Here is a 26960-nt window from a genome sequence, read left to right on the forward strand (position 1 = left end):
TAATTTTCATGGTTTATAGAGATCTCACTTAATTCATTTTGTTATTCACCATTTTGAGGCACAAATTAGACAGACAGAATGAGATGGTGGTGGTGGTGAGGCAAGCCAAGCAAAATCTGGTAATGTCACCCTAAGGACTTCACAGTGTCTCTTGCTCTGACTCCACATAACCTCTGGTCATGTAAGTAAGTGACATCCTGCCTAAGAAAGACGCTCCCAAATGATGCCCCTGTCTCATCTCACAGGCCAAGAGAAACCCCAAGTTTCAGAATAAACAATTGCCCGGCTATCCCATACCTTCCAGCTAAAAGACTCTGAGCTCTAAACGACTATTCATTTATGTGGTCTTTGTCATTCAACAACTCAATGGTCATTTCTTTTCTTCCTATATCAGAACATTGATTTTTCTCTGGATGGTCATGTGCCTAGTACTCAGAGTATGAATTATGATCAGATAAGTCAACTCTAGCTACTGTTTTTTTCTTCTCACGTGAAGGAGCATGTGAATTAGTTCTAGCTAATGAAATGGAAGGGTAGGTAGGTCTGCTGGGGCCTCTGGGGAAAGATTTTTCTCCTTATTAAGAAAGTAAATAACCTTCTGCCCTCTCTCTGCTCTGTATCTTGGATGCTATTATGTGAGGGAGTGGTTCTTGAATGGAAGGACAAACCTGAGAATGGAATGCAACACATAGAGGATAGCAGAGCATAGAGATTAAAAAGAGCTTGTTCTGAGCCAAATTTGGACTAGCCTATGTCTGATCTTTAAGTTAATCTTGCTGTGTTTTTAGTTATTTACAGCCAAAAGCTTATCCTTCATTAGCAATCTAAACTTGGTATGCCCCTCAGTCCTGTTTACCCCAGATATCTAGATTTTTCTGGCCTCATTTAGAAACTCGATATCCATTCTTCTTTGTGAATTTCCTAATTTGGCTCTTTTCCTTCCTACACTCCTTAACTTTACCTCTGGGTTCTCTGAAATTCAACTTCTATGAACTGCAGCCTCCCTTGTACTCTCAAGAGCTTCATCTTGCTCCAACTGATCCCTGGTTATCCCTCAAAGTCAAGCAGAGGCCAGCTACTTTTTCTCCCATATGGGAGTTCTGCAATGCCAGTGGAGTAGGTATCCTCATCATTCCTCATTGTTATTTCTGATGCCAAAAGCTCAGCCTGTCTGCACACCAACGCAAAACTGAATCTCAGAGATAGAGTTTTGAGTAAAGAATAGCTTTATTGTTTGGCCATGCAAAGGGGGACAAGTGAGCTCCTGCCTTCGAAAGCTAGGTATCACAACTTTGGGGAATCTGATGGAGTTTTATAGCAAAAATGGGGTTTATATGGGGTTGTCAGGGATAGGGGAGCCTGGTGGGCTGCTGTCTATGGGGTTGCACAGAGTCAGACATGACTGAAGCAATTTAGCAGCTGCAGCAGCTGACAAGACTAGGGTGTTTGCAGGGCCTCAGATGGTTGGTCTCCTAATCTTTAAGAGCTTCTCTGGTCCCTTTAAGGTTGCCTCACGTGGTTTCTTGGCTGCTTCTCCTCTGATTAGCAACTGTCCGAATCTGCCTTTTGGAACTGCGAAGACTGGAGTCTTGCCTACAACAAATGGGGCATAAAAAGACTTCTCTGCCCAGGAGCCCCTCAAGATTCTTCTTGGTTTCATGTCAATTCCTTTTTGTTTCCTCAGTCACAGCTCTTTAAAATGTATCTAGTACATGGCTACAGACTGTACCGCCTATTTCTATCCTTAGATGCCATGTTCTATCAAATCCAGCACATTCCTTCATTTTTTAACATGACTTTAGCCTCTGGCTCATTCTTCTCTCTGCTAATTCCCCTATTGTTATTCTTGGTGGTGGTGGTGTTTAGTTGCTAAGGCTCGTCTGACTCTTTGCAATCCCATGGACTGCAGCATGCCAGGCTTCCTGTCTTTCACTCTTTCCCAGAGTTTACTCAAACTCATGTCCATTGAGTTGGTGATGCCATCCAACCATCTCATCTTCTGTTGCCCTCTTCTCCTCCTGCCCTCAATCTTTCCCAGCAACAGGGTCTTTTCCAGTGAGTCATCTCTTCACATCTGGCCAAACTACTGGAGTTTCAGCTTCACCATCAGTCCTTCCAAAGAATATTCTGGGTTGATTTCCTTTAGGATGGACTGGTTTGATCTCCTTGCAGTCCAAGGGACTCTCAAGAGTCTTCTCCAACACCACAGTTCCAAAGTATCAATTCTTTTTTTTGCAGCCTTCTCTATGGTCAAACTCTCACATCTGTACATGACTACTGGAAAAATCATGCTAAGTCGCTTCAGTTGTGTCTGACTCTTTGCAACCCTATGGACTGCCAGGCTCCTCTGTCCATGGGATTCTCCAGGCAAGAATACTGGAATGGGTTGCCATTTCCTCCTCCAGAGCATCTTCCCAACCCAGGGATTGAACTGCATCTCCTGCCACCCCTGCTTTGCAGGCAGATTTTTACCACTGAGCCACCAGGGGAAGCCCATACCTTTAAGTATACAGACCTTTGTCAGCAAAGTGATGTCTCTGTTTTTTACTATGCTAAGGTTGTCACTGCTTTTCTTCTAAGGAGCAAGTGTCTTTTAATTTTGTAGCTGCCAAGCCACCATCCACAGTGATTTTAGAGCTCAAGAAAATAAAATCTGCCACTGTTTTTACTTTTTCCCCATCTATTTGCCATGAAGTGATAGGACCAGATGCCATTCAAATGTTTTTTGAATGTTGTTTTATGCCAGCTTTTTCACTTTCCTCTTTCACCCTAATCAAGAGGCTGTTTAATTCCTCTTCATTTTCTGCTATTAGGGTGATATCATCTGCATGCCTCGGTTTGTTCTCTCTCCCAGCGATCTGGGATTCCAGCTTGTGATTCATCCAGCCTGGCATTTCACATGATGTACTCTGCATGTAAGTTAAATAAACAGTGACAATATACAGCCTTGACGTACTCCTTTCCCAATTTTGAAGTTACCGTTCTTGGTGACTTCAATATATTTGTAGATGTCCAACCCACACTCAGGCCTGTTATTTCCCAGACTCCTCAAATCCAACAATCTTTCCTCTGTTCTACTCAGTAAAACTGTGAGGAGAGAGAGGATCAGTGGGACTTAGCCAGGTCTCTAGACTTCTAACCCCAGCCCTCCTTTGAACCATGCCATGATGCTTTCAAAGTTAGTCACTACTTGGGAATGTCAATTCAAATGTTTCTGCATTCAATAGCTGGCTCTAGTAAAGATACCTCGGTACAAATTGTTTGTATTATTGTCTGAAGGTCAAGATATCCTGGGGAAAAGTATCACTGAAGAAAAATCAATAGTCTCCTTTAAAAATGTCAGCATAAAATGCCATTCAAAACAATATGAAAGGTTAATGATGTCTTGAGGGTTTCAAAATACATTATCAGATTAAATAGAAGCTACAATGCCATGTTGTCAGCCCATGAAGAGACAAAATACTTAGCTAAAGGTATTTAAACATCTAGTAAATACATGAAAAAAAAATCTCATTAATCAAGCAAGAATGTGTTTTAGGTTGTTTGCTCAAAACACACCCATGTACCCCAGTGAGTCCTTTCATATACATGAATATCCAGTTCAATGTTAAGAGTTCTCACTGAGCACTCAAATTGGGAGAGGTCTGGGAGGGGCAGGACATATCTAGCAAGAATGTGTGGTAAAGTGCTATTTTATGGAGACACTGATGGAGTCATAAGTTTTCTGAGGAATTAAGTGAACAGCCAGAAGACAAGTTCAGATATGCCAGGGCATCTTAAGACAAAGGCTTAATGCTCATCTTGGGCTGTGGTGTCTCTTTGGTAACCATGGTGAAGTTGGATGAGCTTAAACACTGCGTGTTGAAAATTCCTTAAGAATGAGTCAGTAATGAATCTCTTGACTTTGGTGAAATTGGGCTGAAATACTTCAAAGTCAGATTTGGAAATCTGTGCTTGAAGACTTCAGAGTCACAGAAGTTTCAGCTAGAGTTGATTAAAGGAAAAACAACTTCAGCCCCTCATTTCAAAAATAAGTAAATAAATAAATAAATAAGACACCATACCAAAAAGTATGATGACTAGTCTCTTAAGCAACTTGTATTTCTTAAAGGGACTGGATAACAAAAATACACTGATTTCTTAAAATTACAATTGTATTCAAAAGTTAAGAGCAAAATCCTTCTGTTTAGAGATGAATACATGTGTGCTCAGTCATGTCCAACCCTTTGAAGCAATCTGGACTGCAGCCTGCCAGGCTCCTCTGTCCATGGGATTCTCCAGGCAAGCTTATGGGAGTGGGTTGCCATTTTCTACTCCAGGGAATCTTCTCAACCCAGGGATCAAACCTGCATCTCCTGCATTGGTAGGAGGATTCTTTACCACTGAGCCACCTGGGAAGCCCTTAAAAGATGAACAGGATATGCAAATTCTGTGAATGAGTTCATGATTAGTCATTCTAATATGTCTAATTCTTCCAATAAGGATGATAAATGTATTACTTCAATATACTCCACCAACTGATGTGTCAAAATCTTTCGAACTTCCTGGGTCTCAGGAAAGAAATATCTCCCTTCTCTTTCTGCATCTAACATTGCTGTTCTCAAGTACTCACTGCTGAACAGGTGAGTAAGAGGGGAAAAGACATTTATTTTCTTACTGTCTGTGGTACCTTTATTGTGTGGTTCATATTCCAGTATCCTGTCCCTCCTGATCTAGTCCCTTTCAGGTTAAGGGTCTCTCAACTGCTAATTATCAATACATAGACATGTTAGTCAAATGCCTGCTATGCTGCTGCTGCTGCTAAGTCACTTCAGTCGTGTCCGACTCTGTGCGACCCCATAGACAGCAGCCCACCAGGCCCCACCGTCCCTGGGATTCTCCAGGCAAGAACACTGGAGTGGGTTGCCATTTCCTCCTCCAATTCATGAAAGTGAAAAGTGAAAGTGAAGGCGCTCAGTCGTGTCTGACTCTTAGCGACCCCATGGACTGCAGCCTAGCAGACTCCTCTGTCCATGGGCTCTTCCAGGCAAGAGTACTGGAGTGGGGTGCCACTGCCTTCTCAAAAAGGGGATAAGCTATATATTTGAAAAATATAATTTAAATGGGATTTGGATGATAGAAATTTCCACTTATTGACCCCATAGGAAGTAAGTAGGCCAAAAGGTTATTCTTCATATCTATTTTTGAAGGAAAAAATGCACACATTCAGATAGAAATATTACTTTCTTATATTTTCCCCATTGCAAGGGAAGGATTTACTGCTGGCACCTGTATCAAGTAAGCCATTATTTAGAATTGAAGTCAATGCAGAATATAAAGTCATGACTATATAAAATGGGGTGACCATATCCTAAGTGCTAGAGAAAAAGAAAATCTTATAGAATCTAGTAACCATCTTACTCTCTTTTTAAGTACTTAAAGGGCAAAGTATTTGAAAACCCTTAAAAAAAAAAAAGTGTGATGAACAATGAAAATGGTGCACATTCTCTTGCATTACATTTCATTACAGATCATTCTATTGTATTACAAGGCCAAAGTAAAACTAAGGGGAATGAATCAAAAGAAAGGTTCTGTATTCCTCAGGCAAAGTAGTTTCTTCTTTCCGGAAATACCTAATATTCATGCAATCAGTATCTCAGGTAGTGAGAGATGGATTTAACCAAATTTCTTGAGCCTCTCCATCTCCAAAACAGCCTGCTTCAATCTCAGCTCCAGGAGAGAAGAGGCTGTGCAGGCAGACCTGTGAAGAGTAGTTCTGTTAACACGCAGAGAAATTGTTTCAGTTTATTCTCACTTAGCCATGTTTGGGAAAATTAAGCTGTTAAACCTCACAGAAAAAATGCAGTGGAAATACATCTTTTGCCATTTGAGACAAAGGTAAACGAGAGAAAGCATAAAGTGATACATACAGACAATGATGGATATCTGTGACATTAGCATTTAAAATTATATGTAGGATTAGATTACTTCTTGGATAAGGTGACGTGTTCAACTCACTTCTTCATGGCTGAGGAAAGCCTAATGCAGAGAGGGAACAGATGTGGACGTTGGTATGTTAGTGAGTGTGGAGTTAGGATGGGTGGGGGTGTGGGGTATAAAATTTAGGAGAAACACTATTAGCCAAACAAATATGAGCTCAAAAATAATCAAATTATCCTGGGTATGTGTCAGAGAAAAGTGCTACTTCTACTGTGACAAATACTTTAGACTGACGGGAAAAAAAAAAAACAAACCCTCATAACCTGCTAATATTAGGAAGAACAAAGCTGCAACTATTCCACATTTGCTTCCTTTTTCACAATAGGCTGCTGTGAAAAAAAATTCATAGAAATCCAGAGTTGCAGTTTGAGTATAAGAGTTAATACTTCGTTAGACTTACCTGCAAAGAATGTAGCTTTCCTGATGTCAATTAAAATGACACTCTTTTTTCTGAAAGAAAAAACTCGTGCATGACTTGAAAACCAACTATTTAAATGCTTTCACTTATTATCAAGTTTCATAAAACTTATCCCTTCATCATAATGAAAAGTCTAGTTTCTGTTCTGTCAGGAAGTAGCCCTTATTTGTCAGGTTATTTTTTATCCTTGGAAACACTGCCCCCTGCTGTAACAAATGCTTAATTGCAGAAGGACTTTTTGGCTCTCAAATGAAAAAGATACAAAAAATAAAGGTATAATTATTAAAGTGAAAGAGACTTTATTTTGAATAGTAATACATATATCATTCATTGCATTTAATTTTCATAGTGCATAGCTTTGTATGGAAGTAGAAAAGGAAAAATAAACATTAGAAATACCTAAGGAAGGAAGTACACAGGCAAAGAAGACATTTGTTATATATCCACAAACAGTCATCATATCATAGGACAGTATCCATTAGAAAAGAATGGAAACCGTGCAAAAAGTCTATTCAAACCACACAGCCAAGTGCAAAGAGTACAAGTTATAGTTTCTTGGATACAAAAAAGCATACATGTTCTTTGGATTGAAAATATAACATAAATGAGTGGCTTGCCAAAAATCATCTATAGAAGTAAAAAGTGTGGAAGCCACACGTGACAATAAAATATTCAAGGCCACAAATGGAGGTCATCAGCTTACAAAGAGGATAGTGAGAGGTAGAGCAGATTAAAAAAAAAATAGAGATATGCAGTAAAGCCATTTCTGCCTAAGTTAGGAAATAGCAAATGCATAGACATTAAAATGATAACGGTTCTTCATACTATGCTGCATTTCTATTTTCTCTGTCAAAAGAATTCACTGTGTATCACTACAAAATTCAGCGAATAAGATGAGGCAATAAAAGTACAGCCTTGGCATTAGGGCAAGTTTAATTTCCTTTTCATTTTATACAAGAAGGGAAACAGAATATAGAACATGAAATGCTCATCTTTCCATTCAAACACTAACTTTTAAGTGTTTCATATATATTGTGTTTGGCATGAAGAAGGTAGGAATATGAAGACATTAAACTCAAGCTTTCAACTCAGAAGATTTTACATCTGGAAAGCCAAAGAAAGGTAAAATTCTTTACCATTTTAAAAATTAAATGCTTAAAGCAGGTTTTAAAAATTGAGATGCAAAAATTTGGTTAGGAAAAACATCAAAGAAAGATACTGAACAAAATTTCCTGGTTTCCATTATAGTTTTTTTTTTTTTTTTCCTTTTATTTTTCCAAATTGCATTTTACAGTAGAAATGCAGACCACTCTGGATAGCTAGGGCTCAATATTGCTTGGTGCTCTCCTCTTAGGACATCATCTTCTTACACTCCACGGAGCAGAAAACCATCCCTTCTACGGGCATGAACTTCTGCCCAATGAGACACTTGCTGCAGCAGGAGCACAGAAAGCACTCTGTGGACGCGTGCCAGCTAAAGTTGTTATAGGTCACTCGCTGCACTTCGGGATCAATGGCATTGTGGCATCCTTGACATACCTGTTAAGGCAGTTATACAAAGAAGAGAAGAGGATGAGAGATCAAACTGTGATGATAACATTTTCACGTTAGAACAAACAACGCATTTCTTTAGATGGCAAAATAAACCAAGAATGACAATCTTAAAGATACACAACTGAGAATGACCTTCTAGTTAACCTTCATAGTTATATGCGGAGCATGTGAGAAATAACAGGTGAAGTCCAAACAGCACTTGATGCTTCTAAGATAAGCCATGGGTGTTCAAGGCAGAAAGTCTTGAAGTTCCAAAGCAGTGTGTTGGGTCCCACTGTATCTATTAGATTGTATATTAGCAGTTATTTTTTTTAAGTTTTATGATTTTTCCTATATCACAAATGCTGGCAGGAACAATAGGAACTCTCACCCATTGCTGGTGGGAATGCAAAATGTTTCAACTCGTGTGGAAGGCAGTTTGGCAGTTTCTTATAAGAAAACTAAGCGTACTTTAATTATATACTCCAGCAGTCACGCTCTTTGGTATTTATCTAAATGACTTGAAAACTTATGTCCACAAAGAAACCTGCACATGATGCTTTAATTGTAATTGCCAAAATCTGGAAGCAACCAGGATGTCCATCAGTGGGTAAATGGATAAAGAAACTATAATACATTCATACTCAAGTGAAGTCACTCAGTCATGTCTGACTCTTTGCAACCCCATGGACTGTAGCCTGCCAGGCTCCTCTGTCCATGGGATTTTCCAGGCAAGAATACTGGAGTGGGTTGCCATTTCCTTCTCCAGGGGATCTTCCCAACCCAGGGATCGAACCTGGGTCTCCCGCATTGTAGGCAGATGCTTTTACTGTCTGAGCCACCAGGGAAGTCTCCACATTCATACTACTCAGAGCTAAAAAGACATGAGCTATCAAGCCATGGAGGAAACTTAAATGCACATTACTAAGTGAAAGAAGCTAATGTGGAAAAGCTATATGCTATATGCTTGCAACTATATGACATTCTAGCAAAGGCAAAACTAGGGAGAAAATAAAAAGATCACTGGTTGCTAGGGGTATGGAGTAGGAGACAGGCAGCTTGAAGAGATGAACAGGCAGAGCACAGAGGGCGTATAGGCCAGTAAAAATATTCTGTATGATATTACAATGATGGATATATGCCATTTGTCCAAACCAGAGAATACACAACAAGAGTGAACTCTAAGCTAAACTATGGACTTTGGGTGATTATGATATATCCATGTAGCTTCATCCTTGTTAAAAAACGCACCACTCTTGTGAGTGATGTTGATAATGCATAAGGCAATGCATGTGTGGGAGAAGGGAATATATGGGAAAAATCTCTGTAGTTCCCTCTTAATTTTGTTATAAACCTAAAACTGCTCTAAAAAATAGTCTTTTTAAAAAAGATTTTTTCCTCATTCACTAAAGCTCTGAAGTGATAATTTTACCAGTCTTACCTATGACATGTGAGATGATTAACACTACTAATTTCTAGACAGCAGTAAGTGAAAATCTGGAGAAAGGAATGGCAACCCACTCCAGTATTCGTGCCTGGAGAATCCCATGGACAGAGGAGCCTGGCGGGCTATGGTCCACGGGGTCGCAAAGAGTCGGACACGACTGAAGTGACTTAGCACACACAAGTGAAAACTATGTTCAAAATAATTCAGGACTCAATCAAAAATACTGACAGTGTTTGAGAATAATTAGTGTGCACTAAAAATATCTCTTCTGTCATGTTATAATTTATGTAAAATCAAATATCATGGAATATTAGCACTTATATTCAATATGCCATTCAGTATATATGTATGTTATGTACAGATAAATATGAGATACACACATCCACACCCGCAAACACACATAATTTTCTTCTTTAGCTGAACATGTTTAGCGAGAAAATAAATGAATAACTGGCATTATTACAGCAGAAGACAAAACTACCCAACTGAGAGCTCCAAAACATTAGATAGTTCATATGCCTTCTTGTTTATATGTGTTATGAATGAAACTGACTAATATTTTTCTTTTAAATATTTTATAACAAATGAAGAAACCAGTAAGATTGTCCAGCATTACATAAAAGTGGCTAATCTTCTGCACTCTTGGTCTCTTAATGTGATTGTCAGGAATTCCTGTGTGATGAAGGTGGATGGGATGAGGAGGGTCACAGGTGTGTGACTGCCACTCACTGGGTGAACTGATTTAGCATGTGGTGCGAGGCCTTGGTACAGATATCCATTTCAGACCTGCAATATAGTAATGCTTTCTATATTTTTAGATAACTGCAAGGTTTCTAATTACAGAGACTGTAACTCCTTATTTCACAGTTTATGTCAACCCAGTCTTCCCTGAGAGGCAGGGGAGATCTTTGCATGATCAATCCTAAATACAACAAAAATGACTGTTTTGATTACAATGACTCCTAATCTGAAGCTGCACCATGCAAGCAATTGCTTTTGTATAAATTCATTTTTATAGCTTTGTAATTCATTTAGAATGTAGCTCTTTGTTGTTTTCACACTCAATTTTTTATTCCCCTGATTTTAGATCATGATCTACCCTCTGTATCTCAGCCCTTTAATAATATTTTTAGATCATTTTATAATCTTTCAAAACTCACGTATTCACTGCAATTTTAAAAAAGTGATAACTACTGTTCTATGTACAATTAAGGAAACTGTTTTGGTAAAAAGATTTAACATACTAAACAGCAGTAACAGGCAAATTTGGCCTTGGAGTACAGAATGAACCAGGGCAAAGGTTAATAGAGTTCTGCCAAGAGAACACACTGGTCATAGCAAACACCCTCTTCCAACAACACAAAAGAAGACTCTACACATGGACATCACCAGATGGTCAACACCAAAATCAGATGGATTATATTCTTTGCAGCCAAAGATGGAGAAGCTCTATACAGTCAGCAAAAACAAGACTGGGAACTGACTGTGGCTCGGATCATGAACTCCTTGTTGCCAAATTCAGACTTAAATTGTAGAAAGTGGGGAAAACCACTAGACCATTCAGGTATGACCTAATTTAAATCCCTTATGACTATACAGTGGAAGTGAGAAATAGATTTAAGGGACTAGATCTGATAGACAGAGTGCCTGATGAACTATGGATGGAGGTTCGTGACATTGTACAGGAGACAGGGATCAAGACCATTCCCAAGAAAAAGAAATGCAAAAAAGCAAAATGGCTGTCTGAGGAGGCCTTACAAATAGCTCCTCAGTGATCAATGCAAAGAAACAGAGGAAAACAATAGAATGGGAAAGACTAGAGATCTCTTCAAGAAAATTAGAGATACCAAGGGAACATTTCATGCAAAGTGAAACTGAAGTAGCTCAGTCGTGTCCAACTCTTTGTGACCCCATGGAGTATAGCCTACCACACTCCTCTGTCCATGGGATTTTCTAGGCAAGAGTACTGGGGTCGGTTGCCATTTCCTTCTTCAGAGGATCTTCCCGACCCAGGGATCAAATCTGGGTCTCCCACATTGTAGGCAGATGCTTTACCATCTGAACCACCAGAGAAGCCTGCAAAGATGGGTTCAATAAAGGACAGAAAAGGTATGGACCTAACAGAAGAAGAAGATATTAAGAAGAGGTGGCAAGAATACACAGAACTATACAAAAAAGATCTTCATGACCCAGATAATCATAATGGTGTGATCACTCACACTCAACTAGAGCCAGACATCCTGGAATGTGAAGCCAAGTGGGCTTTAGGAAGCATCACTACAAACAAAGCTAGTGGAGGTGATGGAATTCCAGTTGAGCTATTTCAAATCCTGAATGATGCTGTGAAAGTGCTGCACTCAATATGCCAGCAAATTGGGAAAACTCAGAGTGGCCACAGGACTGGAAAAGGTCCGTTTTCATTCCAATCCCAAAGAAAGGCAATGCCAAAGAATGCTCAAACTACCGCACAATTGCACTCATCTCACATGCTAGTAAAGTAATGCTCAAAATTCTCCAAGCCAGGCTTCAGCAATATGTGAACCGTGAATTTCCAGATGTTCAAGCTGGTTTTAAAAAAGGCAGAGGAACCAGAGATCAAATTGCCAACATCCACTGGATCATGGAAAAGGCAAGAGAGTTCCAGAAAAACATCTATTTCTGCTTTATTGACTATGCCAAAGTCTTTGACTGTGTGGATCACAAGAAGCTGTGGAAAACTCTGAAAGAGAAGGGAATACCAGACCACCTGACCTGCCTCTTGAGAAACCTGTATGCAGGTCAGGAAGCACCAGTTAGAACTGGACATGGAACAACAGACTGGTTCCAAATAGGCAAAGGAGTCCGTCAAGGCTGTATACTGTCACCCTGCTTATTTAACTTCTATGCAGAGTACATCATGAGAAATGCTGGGCTGGAAGAAGCACAAGCTGGAATCAAGATTACCGGGAGAAATATCAATAACCTCAGATATGCAGATGATACCACCGTTATAGCAGAAAGTGAAGAACTAAAGCACCTCTTGATGAAAGTGAAAGAGGAGAGTGAAAAAGTTGGCTTAAAGCTCAACATTCAGAAAATGAAGATCATGGCATCTGGTCCCATCACTTCATGGGAAATAGATGGGGAAAGAGTGGAAACAGTAGCTGACTTTATTTTGGGGGGCTCCAAAATCACTGCAGATGGTGACTGCAGCCATGAAATTAAAAGACGCTTACTCCTTGGAAGGAAAGTTATGACCAACCTAGGCAGCATATTAAAAAGCAGAGACATTACTTTGCCAACAAAAGTTCGTCTAATCAAGGCTATGATTTTTCCAGTGGTCATGTATGGATGTGAGAGTTGGAGTATAAAGAAAGCTGAGAGTTGAAGAACGGATGCTTTTGAACTGTGGTGTTGGAGAAGACTCTTGAGAGTCCCTTGGATTGCAAGGAGATCCAACCAGTCCATCCTATAGGAGATCAGTCCTGGGTGTTCACTGGAAGGAGTGATGCTGAAGCTGAAACTCCAATAATTTGGCCACCTGATGCGAAGAGCTGACTCATATGAAAAGACCCTGATGCTGGGAAAGATTGAAGGCAGGAGGAGAAGGGGATGACAGAGGATGAGATGGTTGGATGGCATCACTGACTCAATGGATATGAGTTTGGGTAAACTCCGGGAGTTGGTGATGGACAGGGAGGCCTGGCGTGCTGCAGTTCATGGAGTCACAAAGAGTCGGACATGACTGAGTGACTGAACTGAAATAGCATAGAATGTAGGGTTTGTGGGCTTCAGAAAATTTATGTTTATTAATAATTTGATTGCCATTCATCCCTAAATCTGACGTGTCCCCAGGTAAAAACTACCAATCCCTATCCCTGCTGCTGCTCCTAAATCGCTTCAGTTGTGTCCAACTCTCTGCAACCCCATAGATGGCAGCCCACCAGGCTCCCCCGTCCCTGGGTTTCTCTAGGCAAGAACACTGGAGTGGGTTGCCATTGCCTTCTCCGGATCCCTATCCCTAATTCTTCGTAAATCTGAAAGCTGCCCTGGTCTCAACTAAGGGTCTGGAGACTCCAGGACTGGTCAGGGAGCTGATGGACTTCATTCACCACTTTATGCTTGATATTTGATTATCCTGAATTCTTAATTAAAGCTAATAATCCAATATGTTATTATTTCCTTCAATTCCTACTTATTTTATTTGTATATACATTATAAAATTAAAAAATTGATAATGATGCTTGCTCTCTAGCAGGAGGGTCCTGTGAAATCTCAGAGATGTGAAATCTTGGGGTGGCCATTTGAGACTGGAATTCCAGAGACCATGCAGAGACAAACTAAGTGTATTTCCCATTCTTCCAGGTTAATTTTTTCTTCAGAAAAGTCCTTTTTTGAGTTGAGGTTTTCACTTTAGGTCTAAAAATAATTTATATTCTCACTCCTTTTTTTTTTTCTTTTTAAAATTAAAAGATCTAAGCAGATCAATGCCCAGAACTAGACAATCTTCCAATTTTTATATCCTTTAGCATGCTGCTATCACCTAAGTTTTGTTCAGGCGATAAATATTCATTTTAGTATTAAGCACATGGCAACAGTGTATCTTATTGAGAAAGTACACCTTCTAAAATAAATCATGCTATATTATAAAGCTAAATAATTTAGAGTTTCCTGCATTCTCTCTGTAGTTATTCCTCTCCAATAACTACTGCAACAGAATGGAGAGAAGCTTGTATTAATAACAAAGTAGCTTCATCTGTTAAAAGCTTTATTCTACAAACATGAGTGCCTCCTGTGTTGTTCTAGTGTTGAAAATAGTACAGAAAAGCAGCAGACAAAATCCCTGCCCTCATGGAGTTTACATTCTAGTCCTTGAGGCCAAGGTAACACACAATACAGTGAACTGCTTATTATGACAACCCTCTTCCGTAGAGAACTGTTGCAACTACATTCAAAGAAGCATTGTTTTTAAGCTAAATGATCTATTAGACTGCATAGTGATTCAACATCTTATTCTCAGATATAAGGAGGGTCCATGCTGACCCTCACAGAAAATGAGAAATGTTAAAACACAAGTCAGTCACTCAAATATTTCCTAAGTGCAGACATTGAGGGTATGGAAATAGAGGGAAGCTCTATGCTCCAGCTATTTACAGTCTGGTGGAAGAGACAGAGGTGTGATATTGACAATCACACATGTGGGTAAGTACACAAAGAACCCCAAGGGAACAGAGACATCCTGCCTAGCCAGAGAGAAAGGGGTAGAACAAGGGTAGGGAATCAGGAAAGGTGTTCTGAAAAAGTTAAGCTTAAACTGAGTCTGGAGGAGTGTGCATGCATAATCAGGTCAAACAGGAAGGGGATCCTCTGGCAACCCAGTGGTTAATACCTGGTGATTTTACTGCCAGGGGCCTGGGTTTGATCCCTGGTCAGGGAACTAAGATCCCACAAGCCACGTGGCACAGCCAAAAATAAATAAAAACAGAATAGGAAGATATATCAGACAAAGGAATGAGTGTTAGCAGAAGACAAAGAACAGTATAAACTACAAAATGCAGGTAGCTTGGGAAATGATATGATTTGGGTTAGATAACTAGTAGGGAAGCCTGGCCTGCTGCAGTCCACAGGATCACAAAGAGTTGGACTCGACTGAACAACTAGTAAAAGTGGCTGGATAGGTAAGAAGGGGCTGGATCTATCAAGTAAAGGCTTAATGATCAGGTTTTCATTTTAGAAGGATTATCTTCCATCATTATGGAAGGTAGCTTTGAACAAGAAGAATGTTAGTGGGGAGGCCAAATTTGAGGTCGCTATAATAATCAATATGACAAAAAATAAAGCTCTGAAGTGGAATAGTTGTAACTGTGAGAACCTGAGATACATTGATGAGAAGAGTTGATAGAAAATGATGGCTGATGGATTATATCTGAGGGCAATGGGTAAATGTTGAAAATTGGCACTGACACCAAAACTTCTTAACCTTATTTTCATATTAATAATATCATACTTCTAGAACTATATAAATATGTCATTATATTCCTCAGCCAGGAGTCTCCTCTAGTTGATAGTTCAGGGAGATCTTTAGTACTTATTTACCTGTATATAAAGTAAACATCTATCCTTTTAATATTCCTGGATTATAAGTTTTACCATATATGGTCAACTCCTTATCTATCTCTGGGCCATCATGCAATAGAAGCTCTGTGTAAGCACGGTCGATTTTATACATATACACATATGTGTGTGTCTCTGTGTGTGTATACACATACATATATGTACTTCCACATGAAATATTTGAATGTTTGGCTTATGCAAATAAACACGCAAGTCAAATTTTGTTCTGAAATTTTGTTTCACATATATATTAATTCAGTGAGGGTTTAAGAAAGGGCACTGTACAATCTCCAGGTAGCAAAAACAAAGCCACAGTGCATGATCTGGTAACATGAACAGAAATTTATAAACATTCAAATAGAGCTAAGGCATATGAACAGTCTCTAAAAACCTTAATTTAAGTGAAAGCTCATCTGTATGATGAGAATCAATCAATCTTACTCCCAATAAGGAATTTTTTTGGCGGAGATTTGGTTATCAAGTAGCACTTTATAGTATAAACTGCATATACAGAGTCTTGAGGTGGTTCATCCTAGTCAACGCATGTACTGTTTTTGAATTACCGGATTTTAACACTGTATGGTAGAGTTCACCTGTTTCCTATTTGAGAGTAGTACTTTCTGTTTCTCCTTTGTAAGAGACCTAAATAAAGCAGGTCAAGGCTACTGAATCCCAAGGTGTCTCTTACCTCAGCATGGTTCTTCACATAACAGGGTTTGCACACAGGCTTGTCATTGACCATCACGTATATTTCCCCAGCTAGGATGTTGTCACAGTCAAAGCAGCAGAAGTGTTTCAGATGCCAGTTTTGGTTTTCTGCCTGGGTATACTCGTTACTGAATATCAGCTAGGAAGAGGATAAAAATAAGATCAATCATGTTTTTTCCTTTTTGCTTCAAATGACCAAGCTAGGTTCTTTAGACAACAGATTTAGATCCACAAGGAACATCAGTCTACTTTCGGGGGCTTGAAGTCTGAGGATAACCTAAAGTTTGAACTTGGATGATTACTTGGTTTAGTTCAAATCAATGTTTTAGGTATCTGGACAGTCTTCATTTGTCAACACAATTAACATGGGCATTCAGAATGACTGAAATGTTTTCTTCATTCAACTTCGTTGGATGTAAATAAAGCACACGATACTGGCTTAATTCATTCTGCTCTCTCGCTAAGGGAGGCCTGGTTAGCATGGTGAGGGAACCACAGGAAGACGCAAAAGGGAGCCTGCATGCGGATGGCCCTAAAGAACATACCTCATCACAGCCAGCACACCGGGGTTTCTCACTGTCACAGTAATGTCTGCCACAGTACAGCTTGCCATTCTTCCAGAAATAAATCATGTCGACCAGGAGTTCATGGCAGGTACTGCAGACGAAACAAGCTGGGTGCCACAGTTTATCGTATCCGGCCCTTTCAGCATAGATGGCTGGGTCTCCCTCCTTCATACTCAGTTTGCAGCAGTAGCAGGACTGAAAGGGAAACCAGCCAAAACAATCTAGTCATCCAAAACCGGTGCTTCTCATCAACAGTTTCAGAAGGAATTCACAGAAACCACTTCCAAGAGAAATAATTTCTACTGAAATTAGTAATTTGTCCATATAGGCAGTATGGTGTTAGTATATGTGAAAAGGAATCTCTTGGCTTTCTCTAGGTTCTCCAAATGTAATTCTTGCATCCAGTATGTAACAGAGCACTGTTTACTGAATCAAAGTTGCTTATGGAAAAAGGCTAATAGTAATTTTCACTTCAGTTTTAAGTAGTTCTCTCAAAAATGATTACCTTAAAACTTATTCTATCATTTTTTTTTTCTGTTTTAATACAGGACTAAGCCTGGTTGGTTGACATGCTAACAGGATCTATGAGAAATACATAACAGTAAGTTTAGTTCTTATTTTTGGTTCATCTGTGTTACAATTTTCTTCTACTTTCAAGGCATAAAAATGATTTCAATTTCCCTGTCTTAGGAGACATTTTTAAAAAGTATGATTGACTATATATCCACATGTTTAAGTTTGAATTTTATGCATATTCACACGAGCAAAACCAAATTAACCTAAGCATATATTATTCTTATTTATGGGAAGAGAGAAACAATTAACACCAAAATTATGTTTAGAAACAGATTCTAGATTGTATGTTTTATTCCAGCATGACACCATGTTAACTGCTGTATACACATAACACTTGTAATTATCTTTGGCAACAGATAATCAGAAAACTTGGCTTTAGACCAAGGTTTCAAACATGATACATGATAATTCTCTAAAATAAGCCTAAACTGAAATTATAACTCAATTTACTTCCCTCATCTACTCCCTTCTGGAAACAGAGGAATGCAACTTCCCCCACCAGTCTCCCACAATTCAAATGGAATGAACCTGTAAAATATACCAAATGGGCTAACGTCATGACTGCTTTACTTACATACTGAGTTCTTTTGTGTTCCGCTGATTTGTCCTCCATGGCCCCTACTGCTGTCGTGGTGCTTCTGTCCCCTCCAGGAATGTACATTTTGTTGGGGCCTTGAGTGTTCATGTCACGGGGGAGTTTGACATCTCCTACTCCCAGAGCCTCATTCTTGTATTTCTTCACAAACTGCTCCATCTCCTTCACCTCTTTGGGAGATAACTCGTGGCATTTTGAAGGGTCCTGGTCATGGGCAGGGAGTTGCTTTGCCAACTGCTTCTTCCGGTACTGTGCTCCCTCTGAGCCTGCCACTGGCTGCTTCTCTTTGGGCAGCATTTGCATGTACTGCCTGGCCTAGACCACAAAGGAGACCAGTGTTAACTGGGAGATGCCTTGGCCATCAGACAAACGATACTATATAACACTCATTGGAATCAAATTACTGAATAATTCAGTTTTATCCATTAATAACAATTGATCTTCATAATACAAGTTATCTTGAGATGTTAATATATTAAAAAACATTAAAAATGGAGCAATAAATAGATTTAGTCAGTAAATATGAACACATTTTTTCATGAAAGCAAAGTTTTTTTTTCACTTTGTAAAGACTTGGGTTACTAATGCTTATTTGTGCTAAAATTACTTTGCTATACACCTGAAACTAACACAACATTGTAAATCAACTATACTCCAATAAAATTCATAAAAAAACAAAGCCCCCCAAACAAACAAAAATACTACTGTATAACTGCAAAAGAAAACAATTTTTTAAGCTACATGTTCAGAATGGCCTAAGGATCATCAGTATCCTATAAGAAAATGATATCACAAGATTCATTCTCATGATTTAACTAACCCTCTTAAAAGATTTCCAAATGTCTCATCTAGTTATTATATTAGTGGAAGGAGCTTGACACAAAATTGCTTTTTTTTTGCCTTATATAGTAAAAGAAATATAGTGTTGACCACCTTTTGAGTTACAAAAAATTGAAAGAAATTCTATTCTTTAGATTTTTTTAACCATCTTAAGAAAAATCTTCCCAAAAGTAACAAAGAAGTTACTAGCTTTATACAAAACATGTTTTTCATTTAATTACTGAAAATGTCATGCCATTTCTTTGAAAAGGTTAACACCGATTATCTATGTAGTGAGAAAAATTCTATGAGATATCTAATCTTACTTCCAAAAGTCCAATAGGAGTTGGAAGTCAAGGTAATGGGAACCCCAAAAAATAATAGACCTGAGGTCAATTAGGTCACTAAAGGAACTGCCCTAAATAAGTAGCCTAGGAACTTTAATAAAGGGACTTCCCTCCCCCTTATTATTTACCAATGCCTGATTCTGGACAGGAGGAGCCCATTCGTAGGTAACTGTATTGATGGAGACATTCTTCTTGGCAGCAACTGGATTGGTCAGTATCATAACATTGCGTTTATACATGGGAATTCCATCTGATTTTAGCTTTGCAATCAGGGTGGTGTACTTGGTGTCTTCAAAAAGTTTCCCCACTTTTCGATCCTCTTCATTGCTCAAAAGGACATCATGCTCTTCTTGGCCACACTTGCAGTTACGACATATTTTTCTATAATTTTGGAGATAAGCAGGCAATGACTAATTATACTTAATCAATCATACATATATAGTTCATAATATATTTTTACAAATATTCCTTATAATGGTATGCAAAGTCAAGTCTTATGACAGGTGGGGGTGAGGGGATTACAAGTAGCTATACATAAGTTTAAGTAAGGAAACATAAAAATGCATCTTTGCTTTATAAGACTTTGAAAAAGGTTTTGATTAGAAAGTGCATGCTCAAGGGAGTATGGCTGAGGGTAACCCCATGTGATACTCCTCATTCTCTCAACCAGATATGCATATAAAACAAAATCACCAAAAACTATCACAGAAAGCATTTTCATATTTTATTGCATGGTAGCAGCCATTACCTATTTTTTTTCCACTAAGTGAGAGATAAAGAAGTTGATATAACTTTTCTCATCAAGGACAGTAACCCAAGATTTATTAGTTTTTTTCATTTTCTTTCCTGTCCCCCTTTCCAATTTCCTTTTCTCTCTTTTCTCATGTTCCATTTCCTTTCTCTTCCTTTCCCTTTCCTTTCCCCTTCTTTTATTTCTTCAAAACATTTAGTGACCACCTAACCTGTGCTCCCTTATGTATAAGACAGATGAAGTCTCTTCCCTTCTTATACTTGAAAGACACAATTTCCCTTCCCCAATCTGGTATGGCATGTAATCTTTCATTTATGCAACATATATGAGTGTCCACGTGCCAAGCAATGTACCTGATACTAGGATATAATGATGAAAATAATTAGGCCCAGTCTCTGACGGTCTAGAACTTATGCTTACCACCTGGTGAGGAGACAGACACTAAACAAATACACACACACACACACACACACACACACCTATAAATGCATTTGTGATAATCACAGACTACTTTGAGAGGATATAATTTTGACTTGGAACTGGTGAGCAAAGGACTCCATAAGAACATTAATCCTAAGAAAGTGACATTTAGGTTGAAATCTGAAGGATGTGTAAAATGAATGTGAACTCTGTGTGTGTTTGAGAAGAGGTAAAGACAGAAGAAGAAAAGCCTCCAGACATTTTGGGTAGAAAGAGTATGTGTGGTCGTCCTATATTAGGAGACTGCGCCCTTAGGCCCTATGATCAGAGATGTCTGGTATGTATGACTACAGTGAGCTAAGTAACTTGGGTAGTGACAAGGCTGGAAAGGTAGGCAAGCCTGAGATCATGCAGGGACTACTGTAAGGCATATTAAGAAGTCTGGCTTTCACTGTAAGAGCAATCAGGAGGCTCTAAAGGCTTTTAAGTCATGGAATAACATGATTAGATCTATCATTTTCAAAAACTGTAATATCTGCCATATGGAGAAGGACTTAGGGATAGATGTAACTTCAAGCAGGAAGACCAGTTAACATGTCAATGGTGCATCCAGTCTGCAAGGTCCTAAGGAACAGGGATTCTACTGCTATTTCAAAAGTGGAATTTACATCTTGGATGGTTACTGTTTTGGCCTGGCTAAGATGTGTAATAGCTTGCACTGAAGTATCTGATAGTGGAGATAAAAAGAAAGGGACAAATTTAAGATATCCTTAAAGTGAAACTGGTCTTCCCTTGTGGCTCAGTGGTAAAACAATCTGCCTGCAATGGAGGTGACTCTCAGGAAACCTGGATTGGATCTCTGGGTCATGAAGATCCCCTGGAGAAGGAAATGACAACCAACTCCAGTATTCTTGCCTGGGAAACCCATGGACAGAGGAACCTGGCAGGCTACAGTCCATGGGGTGCAAAGAGTTGGACAAGACTGAGTGACTAAACAAATAATGTGAAACGAATTAAGCCTTGTGAATACATTGATGAAGGGAAGACAGAATCAGTTAAAAAATGAACCCAGGTTTCTGGGATGAGTAAGATTGTAAAAGGAATGTAATTTATTAGATCATAAAAGCAAAATAAGAATAGAACTGAGGTATGGGATGAAAACGTTGGTGAAATCTATCCAAACTGAAATAATAAGTTTGAAATGCCTATAAAACAGGGTAAAGATATCAAGTAGATTATAGGATATATAGATCTATTATTAGAAACTGTAGCCCGGCGGAAAATATAAATTCAGAAGCCAGGGAATAAGTTGAACAGAGCACTTTCACCTCCTGAGGGAAGAGCAGAGGGAGATGAGGGCTCAGGAGGGAGCCTGGTACAGGAGCAGAAGCTGGCAAAGATGGCAGAGGAAAACAGAGAGTAGAAAGAATTTGTGGGATTAAAAATATAAGCTGGAACTAAAATACAGGACATTGACAGCATATAAGTTAGAGGGAGAAATCTGAGAGTTAAAAAAACATTTTAATATCCTTACACTGTTCAGGAAGATACTGAAGATATAGATTAACATTGGATGTTGTTAACTATGTATGTTAAAATATCTAGATAACTAAAGAAAGAAATGTAATTTCTAACTATGACAAAAAGGGATGAAAATATGAAAATGTAATTAGTCAAACAAGATTGGAGAAAAATAAACTTGGGAACTTAGGACATGTAGAAAGCACAAATTAGATGGTTGATATAACCCAAGCATATCAACAGTCACAATAAATGGACTCATTTCTCCAGTTAAAAGATGAAGGCTTTCAGAAGGATAATATAACAAAGTAGTTATATTTAAACAGTTATATGCTGTTTAAGAAACACTTAATTTTAACCACATAGAAAGGATGAAAAGTATGATGATGCAAAAAGATTAACCTGGCAAATACCAGCAAAACGTTGTTACGTATATTGAAAGTGAAAGTCGCTCAGTTGTGTCCAACTCTTTGTGACCCCATGGGCTAAGTCCATGGAATTCTCCAGGCCAGAATACTGGAGTGGGTAGCCTTTCCCTTCTATAGGGGATCATCCCAACCCAAGGATCGAACTCAGGTCTCCCACATTGCAGGCAGATTCTTGACCAACTGAGCCATGATATTAGGGAATACAATTAAGGCTTTTTCCCTTAATGAGTATCAGAGTCACTTCACAGTAACAAATATTTAAAAAAACACTTCTCTGCTATAACAATTAACTTAACACCACCTAATAACCTAACTTCAACATATATAAGCAAAAGTAACAGAACTATCAGAGAAGGCAATGGCATGCCACTCCAGTACTCTTGCCTGGAAAATCCCATGGATGGAGGAGCCTGGAAGGCTGCAGTCCATGGGGTCGCTGAGGGTCAGACACGACTGAGCGACTTCACTTTCACTTTTCACTTTCATACATTGTAAGAAGCAAATGGACAAAGCCATCACTATGTTGAGATTTTAAAAAATTAGAGATAAAGATTTGAATAACACAAGTATCAAGCCTGACCTAAGACACACATGAAAGCATTATATCCAGTGACTGGAGAATATACATTCTTTTTACAACTATTTGAAACATTTTGAAAAACCGAACATCTACTATGCCATAGAGCAAGTCTCAAGGACAGATCATCAACCAGATAAGCTGAACAGAATGCAGTTATGTTAAAAATCATCAACAAAAACATTACAAAGTACTTTTAAAAAAAGAGTCTTAAAAAATTAAATGTTGAAAGAAAAGAATTACAATATAAATTAAAACAAAAAATATTTTAGGAAAAAAGAAAGCAAAACTATTACTTCCTGAAACTTGTGAAATACAACTAAAGAGATGCTGAGGAGGAAAATTATAGTTAAGGTATGCTCAAATTAGAAAGAAGAATAAAAATTAATAAGCTAAGGGTTTAACTCAGGAGGTTAGGAAATATTCAGACAAAACCTAAAGTAAAAAGGAAAATAAGGACAATAACAGAAACTGATAAAGGTTTGCTTCTCATTGGATACAGAAAACATTCAATACATATCAACATTTCTTCTGATTACATTTAAAGTAATTTTAGTTGTAGAAAGAAAGTAGGACTTTAGAAAGGGTTTCTGGGGGGAAAAAGTCAGCAAGCACTCAGGATCCATCATACTTAGTGCATTCATTTTAGGATCTGAAGCAAGAAAGCAACCTTGCTATTGCCACTTCATTCATTTTTCCTTGGGTACTAATCAGAGCAATAAGAAAGTTCAAAGAAATACAAGTGGTAAGGATTCATCAGAAAGGGAGAAACTAAACTGTTAATTACACATGCTCGAATTGATCATATAAAAATGTATTAGCATCATTAAAAGCTTATTAATAAGTCTTTCGTATTTAAAATTAATATAAATCATTGGATTTCTCTACATCAGAAAATTACCAAAAAAAAAAAAACACCCCAAACTAAACACTTTGCCAAATAACAAATTATTAAATAATTATTTACTTTTATGTTGTTTTTCTTAAGGTGAGGTATGCAAACTGAAAATATTACATTGGACTTATACAGTCCCAGAAAGAGAGAGAAAGATAGTGTGTCGAGAGATGTGGGGTAGGGAGGCAAAATACTTCCCTTGTGTACACATCGGTCAGAATTCTTTATTTGGTAATAACTTACTGAATAGTTTGCATATTCTAGTTCAGCTATAAAAGACTTACATCTGGTTATCTCATACTTTCATCTACTGGAAAGGAGCATACTATCCTACTACAGTATGTTCTTCATTCTTGTTCTTCAGTTAACAAAAACAATATAATTATTCATAAAACTATCACAGTGCTTTTGGATCAAGTTTAAAATGACACCTTCCTGAGGGGAAAGGTGGGCTGGGAATTTAGTTCTTATATAAATAAATAGTTCCTTATATGGCTGTGAACTATGGCATGCATCCTGGTATTAGCAAAGTGACTGACTAAAGAAGGAAGTAATAATGTTACAAGGATAGTGATAAATATTGGAGTTCCTTTAAAAATGTTTATTATCCAGGTGTACACCAGTATAACATGTATGCCATGAAATAAAGAGAGTAAGATTCTAAAATCTGAAGGATTAACAGTAAAAGAGTAAGTGAAACAAAGCCTGTGGACTTTCTAAAGCATGAACTATACTATGACAAGCTGTAGCATGGTTAAATAAATTATATTTACTATGAAAATGTTATATAAAAAAAAGTATATTAATCAATGACATACTAGCCGTCTCTATACTGCTTCTTCTTATTAGTCTTGGTTATTCTTAGAAGATTTACATTCTGAGAAAATCTATATTCCCTGTCTACCTGTTTACCTATCCAATATAACTTTATTAAGCAAGTAAATTCAGGTTAAGACACCACACTGATAGCGCAGTGATGAGGGAAGAAGTAGTAGTTAAACAAGTCAGCCTATGCCTGATTAGCAGTTTCCTAAGTGGGGAAAACCTATGACTGACTCATGATCATTTTTAAAATCCCAATATATATAAGCCTCATCTGCTTCCTTACTTACATATAAGCTCATCTGAATCCTTACTCCAAAACTGTGACCTGCAATAACAGAACTGGCAAGAATGTGACTCAAGAAGGGTAGGATGTTTCTTTTAGCCAGAGAGTTGTCATCAATGTAGTAGCTGGAATGACCACATTCGTTCCAGACTCTGAAAACTATCGTTCCATTTCTGCAATAAAAAGGGGCAGCTACAGCTATAAAAAGGCAAGAAAGAAACCCATAAATTCTGGGCCAGGTGCCAAGAGCTATCCTTGTGGAAAGGTGCACTATCCACTACTTATCTAGGTTTTAAAAAATATTTGGGGGGGGGGGGGTTAGTCTACAGTGTTTTATATTCTAATCTCCCATATTTAAATTAATTTTTTTTAATTTTTAGAAATATCTTTTAGGAAATTTCAAGTCATTTGGAAAATAGTCAATAAATTTATTAAACAGAAAATTTTGTTGAGAAATTAGAGAAGAGAGAGATACCGTTATTTTTTATCTAAGAGAAAGTGTGAGGATGAGTAGGACATTTAAGAAAATAAGGAACTTTTAAAAATTTGTTTTAGACCAACCTGAAATAAAATGAAAACGGCATAGGTGACCAGAGTATCCATGTGCAAGGGGCTATGTTATAAGGTGTGTACAGTATGTTTCTTCAGATGATTCACATGTAACTTCTGATGATATGTGTAAGGCTTAAAAAGTTTATTTTTATTAAATTTATTTGAGCTATTCGTTTGAGGGGAGTATTTAAATCAGCTCCCGTACTTAGCACAGCCATCATATCTCTAAATCTTCTAAACTGCCCTATAGCATTTCTGCCCAAACTTTCCATGGGAGGTTAATTAAAGTTGTGCAAAGGGGAAATGTAGGGGAGACTCTGAATTAAGTTAGTTTAAAACAGTCTTTTTTATATGACTTTCTAAAAAAGATGTGAGGGTAGACTGGTAGACCGGGAAGCTCTATGATGTAGGGTGAGGAGAGCTATTTGTCCTAAAAAGTTTAAAGCTGTTAACACATACACATGCAAAGATTAATATGCATGACAAATCAGAACTGTTAACTCACAATTTTATATTACAACTTCAGAGTTCTTAAGTTCAAGAGAGTACAAAACTTACCAAAAGCACTGCTCAGAAAAGTAGATAGATTTATAGTTTCAAGCTGAAAGCAGTCAAGAAACTATCCCTCATAGCTTCTCAAAAGAGAAGTTATTTTTGTAGCACTATTTGTAAAAATTATTATTTTTCCAAGGCAAGTAGTAGCAACTGGAGTGCTCTGACATACCGCCAGCAGTCATAGTGATTTAACGGAACGGTCATGACACTGCTATAAACGAATAATTTAAAAGGGTTGGAAGCTGCCCTTTTATAACAGGGATATACATATATGGACTTAAGAGTGGGCCTCTGTTATAGAATTCAACACAAGCATTAATCCATTTATGGTGGGGAATTTTCAGTTTTCAGCCAGCTCTCACCCAATCAGAAATTCTCTGGAGAGATGTATGCTATATTCATTCAAATAACACTTTTCTTGTAAAATGCAACTGTTTTATTGAAACCACTTATCGAGGATTAAATAAAATAATAATTTTATTACTTATTCTATTACTTATATAATAAATGATCTATGGTTCCAATGATATTACTTTCAATATAAAATAATTGGCTATAAACTTGATATCCTGGGTTTCTGTCTTGCATTTCATAAATGTTATTTCTAAACATTACTTATAAGTGTGCCCAGAAGATAGTAGTTTCTATATGATAAGTATTAATATCAGGTATCCGCAATCTTTTATATTCCTCTCTCTGCATGTACACACGGAGAAAAGGGAATGTGAGGATACGGCCAGGAGGTGGCCATCTACAAACTAGAAAGTGGTTCCTCACCAGAACCCAACCATGCTCATGTTTTAGTCTTGGGCTTCTAGCCTCCAGAAGTGTAAGACAATACATTTCTGCTATTAAGAAACCAGTCTATGGTATTTTACTACAGAAGCTGAACTGACTCATATAGAGACAAAGACAACTTCTCAGAGACACTGCCTGAGCCAATACGTGAAGAGAACAGGAAGGACTTTTTGTTTCCATGTGGTGAGATTTCTTTTTAGTTGGACCATACAGGGTCTTTCCAGGCAAAGGGAACATGAGATAAGGCACAGAAATTTTAGGAAACAGCATGTGT

General features: G+C 38.0%; 1 protein-coding gene across 2 annotated transcripts in view; it reads right to left on the bottom strand.

Annotated features, from left to right (window-relative positions):
- Positions 1–6671: 6671 nt before the first annotated feature.
- The window catches only part of TES (testin LIM domain protein), a 56053-nt gene continuing 35764 nt past the window's right edge, over positions 6672–26960 (bottom strand). For both annotated transcript variants that reach the window (XM_019958731.2, XM_019958732.2), the window contains exons 3-7: positions 19210–19462; positions 17895–18230; positions 16724–16939; positions 16159–16317; positions 6672–7936 (exon numbers count right to left, since the gene is read on the bottom strand). In XM_019958731.2, the coding sequence (XP_019814290.1) occupies positions 7748–7936; positions 16159–16317; positions 16724–16939; positions 17895–18230; positions 19210–19462 (1153 nt within the window). In that variant the 3' untranslated portion in view covers positions 6672–7747. The remainder of the gene's footprint in view (positions 7937–16158; positions 16318–16723; positions 16940–17894; positions 18231–19209; positions 19463–26960) is intronic.

Source organism: Bos indicus, chromosome 4 (genome assembly GCF_029378745.1).
Source record: "Bos indicus isolate NIAB-ARS_2022 breed Sahiwal x Tharparkar chromosome 4, NIAB-ARS_B.indTharparkar_mat_pri_1.0, whole genome shotgun sequence".
NCBI classification, from domain to species: domain Eukaryota; kingdom Metazoa; phylum Chordata; class Mammalia; order Artiodactyla; family Bovidae; genus Bos; species Bos indicus.